The sequence below is a fragment of the Verticillium alfalfae genome, genomic scaffold, assembly GCF_000150825.1.
Source record: "Verticillium alfalfae VaMs.102 supercont1.4 genomic scaffold, whole genome shotgun sequence".
NCBI classification, from domain to species: Eukaryota; Fungi; Ascomycota; class Sordariomycetes; order Glomerellales; family Plectosphaerellaceae; genus Verticillium; species Verticillium alfalfae.
Window position 1 is genome coordinate 984,596 of NW_003315035.1, and position 814 is coordinate 985,409.

Genomic DNA, 814 nt, shown 5'->3' on the forward strand with positions numbered 1-814 from the left:
TCATCGACGAGCACAAGACGTCGCCCGCCGTGCCGCCCGCCGACGCCCTGCGCTCGACGACCGCCAGCCTGCCGCCCCTCGAGGAGCTCGCCAGCAGCCCCGACCCGGCGGCCGGCCTCTACATCAAGTCGCGCACGGGCGAGACGGTCCAGGTCAAGATCCCGCGCGACTGCATCGCCTTTCAGACGGGCGAGGCCCTCGAGCGCATCACCGACGGCAAGTTCAAGGCCGTGCCGCACTTTGTGCGCGGCGTGCGGGCCTCGGTGAGCGACGGCCGTGTGGCGCGCAACACGCTCGCCGTCTTCACGCAGCCCAACCTGGGCGAGGAGGTGGACATTAAGCAGCACCTGACCTTTGGCGAATTTGCACGGGGCGTCGTGGCCAAGAACACGGTGTAGTTTGGGCCTGGAGTACAAATCAATAAGCAAATGAAGAAGGTTAAAAAAAAGAATGCACCACTGGTGATACCACTGGTGGCCTTGAGTGACGTGACATGTACGCGACAGACACATGCGAGGGTGGCATCAGCGGCACCGTGCCGAGCTGCCGAATGCATGCATCTCGTCAGCCATCCGGTGGAAGTCCGATGGACCCGGTATCGACAATGGCACCCAAAGGCGTGCGATTGCGACGATGGGCTAGATGCAGTAGTGAGCCCCGCAGTACCGCAGTCCAGTCGTCATTGCTCATTGCGGCCGACAAGGACAAGCTCGCCATGTGCCGCCCGCCGCCCGATGTATAAAGCTTGTCTGCTGCGTCTACTGGATTTTGGCAGGTCACGCTCTTTGCTCTTCGACGACTGAAATCAACCGCT

At 62.2% G+C, this 814-nt stretch overlaps 1 protein-coding gene across 1 annotated transcript in view; it reads left to right on the forward strand.

Annotated features, from left to right (window-relative positions):
- VDBG_03733 (conserved hypothetical protein) overlaps positions 1-814 on the forward strand; it is a gene marked incomplete at both ends in the record, with an annotated part of 2,342 nt that overhangs the window by 761 nt on the left and 767 nt on the right. The window contains 2 exons of the mRNA XM_003005734.1: positions 68-394; positions 507-619. Coding sequence (XP_003005780.1) covers positions 68-394; positions 507-619 — 440 coding nt within the window. The remainder of the gene's footprint in view (positions 1-67; positions 395-506; positions 620-814) is intronic.